This window comes from Acanthisitta chloris, unplaced genomic scaffold (genome assembly GCF_000695815.1).
Source record: "Acanthisitta chloris isolate BGI_N310 unplaced genomic scaffold, ASM69581v1 scaffold25129, whole genome shotgun sequence".
NCBI lineage: Eukaryota > Metazoa > Chordata > Aves > Passeriformes > Acanthisittidae > Acanthisitta > Acanthisitta chloris.
In genome coordinates, this window is record NW_008690133.1 from 8,764 (window position 1) to 11,803 (window position 3,040).

Below are 3,040 nucleotides of genomic sequence, written 5' to 3' on the forward strand. Positions count from 1 at the left end.
GCAGTGCCTCAAGGTATTGACAATGAGTGGCTGGAATCCTCCGCCCGGGAACCGGAAGATGCACGGGGACCTGATGTATTTGTACGTCATCACAGTGGAGGATCGGCACATCAGCATCACTGCGTCCACTCGGGGATTTTACTTGAATCAGTGAGTGACTGAGGTTCCTCCCGGCCTGCCCTGCAGCAGCCAGCTGGAAATCAACCCACGAGCACACAGTTGCTGCGTTGTTTTGGTTTCTTCTCCTGGTGGAAAGCCTATTTTAATTTGCTGCTCACATGGGTTTGTGGGAGTTGCTGTACTGGATTGGGCTGCTCAGTTATGCCTGGGACCACTTCTCGACAGTGGCTGAAGGGGAAAGTGTAAACATTCTGTAATGTCACCGGCTAATTAGAGCATTTTGAGTTGGGAGGAAATTCCTTCCTGACCATTGCAAGGATCTCATTTTGCCCTAAAGCAAAAGCACAGCCTGTCAGAACTCCCTGAGCCAGGCACAGATTTGACTAGAAATTGTTTATTTTTTCAGTGCTGACTGTGAGGGACTGTTGTGGCTGTGCCTGTCAGAGCTGCTTTGCTGAGGGGATTCTCTGTTAAGTGAAAGCTCTTTTGGTGTGTTTGGGAAGCAATGTGAAATCAGTCCTTCCCAGCTATAAAAGAGAAGCCTCTCTTGACTCTGAGGGTGGCTGAAGAAGGTCCCGTCAGGGCCAGGAACAAGGTTACTGGCTGTGTCTCATGGGCAGACTGGAGAGAGCCCTTGCAGCCCCTTGTGCCCCATGGTCTCTGTTTTGCTGGCAAGGGCACGTGGTGCAGCCTTTGATACTGCGTGTGGCGGAGGGTATGGGAAGTCTCAGGTATGACAGCAGCCTATGACTCTTTCTTTTCTCTCTTGTAGGTCTACTGCATACAACTTCAATCCCAAACCTGCAAACCCCAGTTTTCTCAGTCATTCCTTGGTGGAACTACTTAACCAGATCAGCCCTACCTTCAAAAAAAACTTCTCTGCTCTGCAGAAGAAACGGTAGCAGTGCTTCTTCCTCTCTGGTTCTCGAGCAGTTGAGTGTGAGGCAGAGGGCTCAGCTGTGCAGCTGGTGCTGGGGAGCTGGATGCCACCGGTGCAGCAGGGCTTGCAGTGCCTGTGTCACTGGGCTCGCCGTGCTGGGCAGGTGGGACACGCAAGTGTAGGGGCAAGGAGCACACAGCACCTGCCTGAAGGTCGTGTCAGCACCCTGAAGCAGCTGGCTGTCTCTCACTGCAGATCTGGAGCTGTCGGGGCTGGTGTGTGTCTGGTGCTCAGCACAGCAGTGACGGGGCCAGGGGAAGCCCAGAGTCCTGATCCGTATCCACCGGATGGTTCCTCTCGGCTGTAGCTCCCCAGCAACTTGCTTGACAGGATGTAGATTTGCTGTTTTGGGTCTGCCTGAAGCGAGGGGTGGGGGTAGCACAGCATTCTGTTCCCATGGGAGCATCAGTTGTGGGGCTGACCTGGCATTCAGGTGCTCTGTCCTGCTGCAGACTGAACACACAGGACACAGAGGTGTGCAGCGGCGTTCAGACGAGGGACACTGGATGTGCTGACCTGCTCCCGAGGTGTGGGTCTCCTCACACGGGCTGTGTTGGCCCGTGGGAGGTTTGGTGGCTGCCTGGGCCATGTGCTGCAGCAGCACTGGTCACCTCATCAATAGGTGCTTCTCCCCTGAGCCAACACAGGGGCTGAAGCAGAGTGTCAGCGCACGTAACGCACGAGGCTTCGCGTAGGCTCACAGCAGAGGGAGCGATCATTTTAAACATGTCTCTGCATGTTAATCTTCTCTAATTTCCTCTAGCCTCTATAATAATAAACCAACAGTAAGGCATTGTTTGATTCTCCTGTCCTTGCTGCAGGGACCATTTGTTCTGCTCCAGGACAGTGGGTCCTGTGCAAAGCCTGTCATTCTTCAGAGTCACTTAATGAACTGCCTCAGCTCAGCGGGGGCAGATTGACAGGCACATTGTGTGGCTTTTGGGAGCTCTGCTCCTGCTTCATTAAGGAGATGAAAGTGACACTAGACAAGGGCTAAAATTAGCAGTGGCCTCCAGCCACCACTGTCACTATCTGGCCATTTAAAAATTGTTAGACTGTGTTGCTCCTTGGGCCAGGAGTAAGTAGAGATGAGCCCCCAGCCCCTGCCAAGAGCAGCCAGGCTGCACTGTGGCTGCTCTTGGACTGTAACCTGTACTGGTGTGAAAGCACAGGGAGACCTTCCTGAGGAAAATGTCTAATCGTTTTCCCTCCCAAACCAGGGTTCAGAGACACCCTTTTGAGAGGATAGCCACTCCTTTCCAAGTGTACAGCTGGACGGCTCCGCAGGCAGAACACGCCATGGACTGTGTCCGGGCAGAAGACGCTTACACTTCTAGACTGGGCTATGAGGAGCACATACCTGGACAGGTACTGGTCTTGCTTTGCCTAACAATACTGGCAAGAATTTTGCTGCCAGCTGTGCTGGGAACCAGTTAGCTTTCAACAAGTAACCTCTGGTATTTGTGGAAGGGTTTTGCTTGTTATGGGAAAACTTGCAGGAGTCCCTGGTCTTGACAAAGCCCTGTAGGGGCTGTGCTGCTTGGGCTGCAGTTCCTTGGGCACAGGAGGGTCTGAGAGGAACAGCTTCTGCTCAGGTGTTTATAAGTTCCATGTCCCTGCTCCTGTGTGCCACTGCAGCGGAGGCAGAGCATTGTTCTGTGCCAGTCACGCCTGGAATGGCTCTTGTGTCCGTGGGCAAGCTATTCCAGATGCTTCGGTCGCACTTTGTAGCACAAAGTCGTGCAGGGCAGCTGTGTGCCCGCAGTGGGACCGCAGCGCTGGCTCATGCCACCTGCACCATGCTGCTCTCTGTGGCACTGCCCTGCCTCAGCAGGGCTGATGCAACATCTGTCCCAAACTGCTGTTGAATAAAGCCAGTTCTTGAGGTGTTTTCGCTTCTGCTGCTAATTCGCTTCCTCTGAGCTCCATGGCAGCCTGAATTCTCGCCCCTTTCTCTCCCTTCTCTCCCCAAACGCCTTG

At 53.6% G+C, this 3,040-nt stretch overlaps 1 protein-coding gene across 1 annotated transcript in view; it reads left to right on the forward strand.

Annotated features, from left to right (window-relative positions):
* CLUH (clustered mitochondria (cluA/CLU1) homolog) overlaps positions 1–3,040 on the forward strand; it is a 25,193-nt gene that overhangs the window by 8,557 nt on the left and 13,596 nt on the right. Inside the window, exons 6-8 of the mRNA XM_009081710.1 lie at positions 5–150; positions 893–1,018; positions 2,281–2,428. Coding sequence (XP_009079958.1) covers positions 5–150; positions 893–1,018; positions 2,281–2,428 — 420 coding nt within the window. The remainder of the gene's footprint in view (positions 1–4; positions 151–892; positions 1,019–2,280; positions 2,429–3,040) is intronic.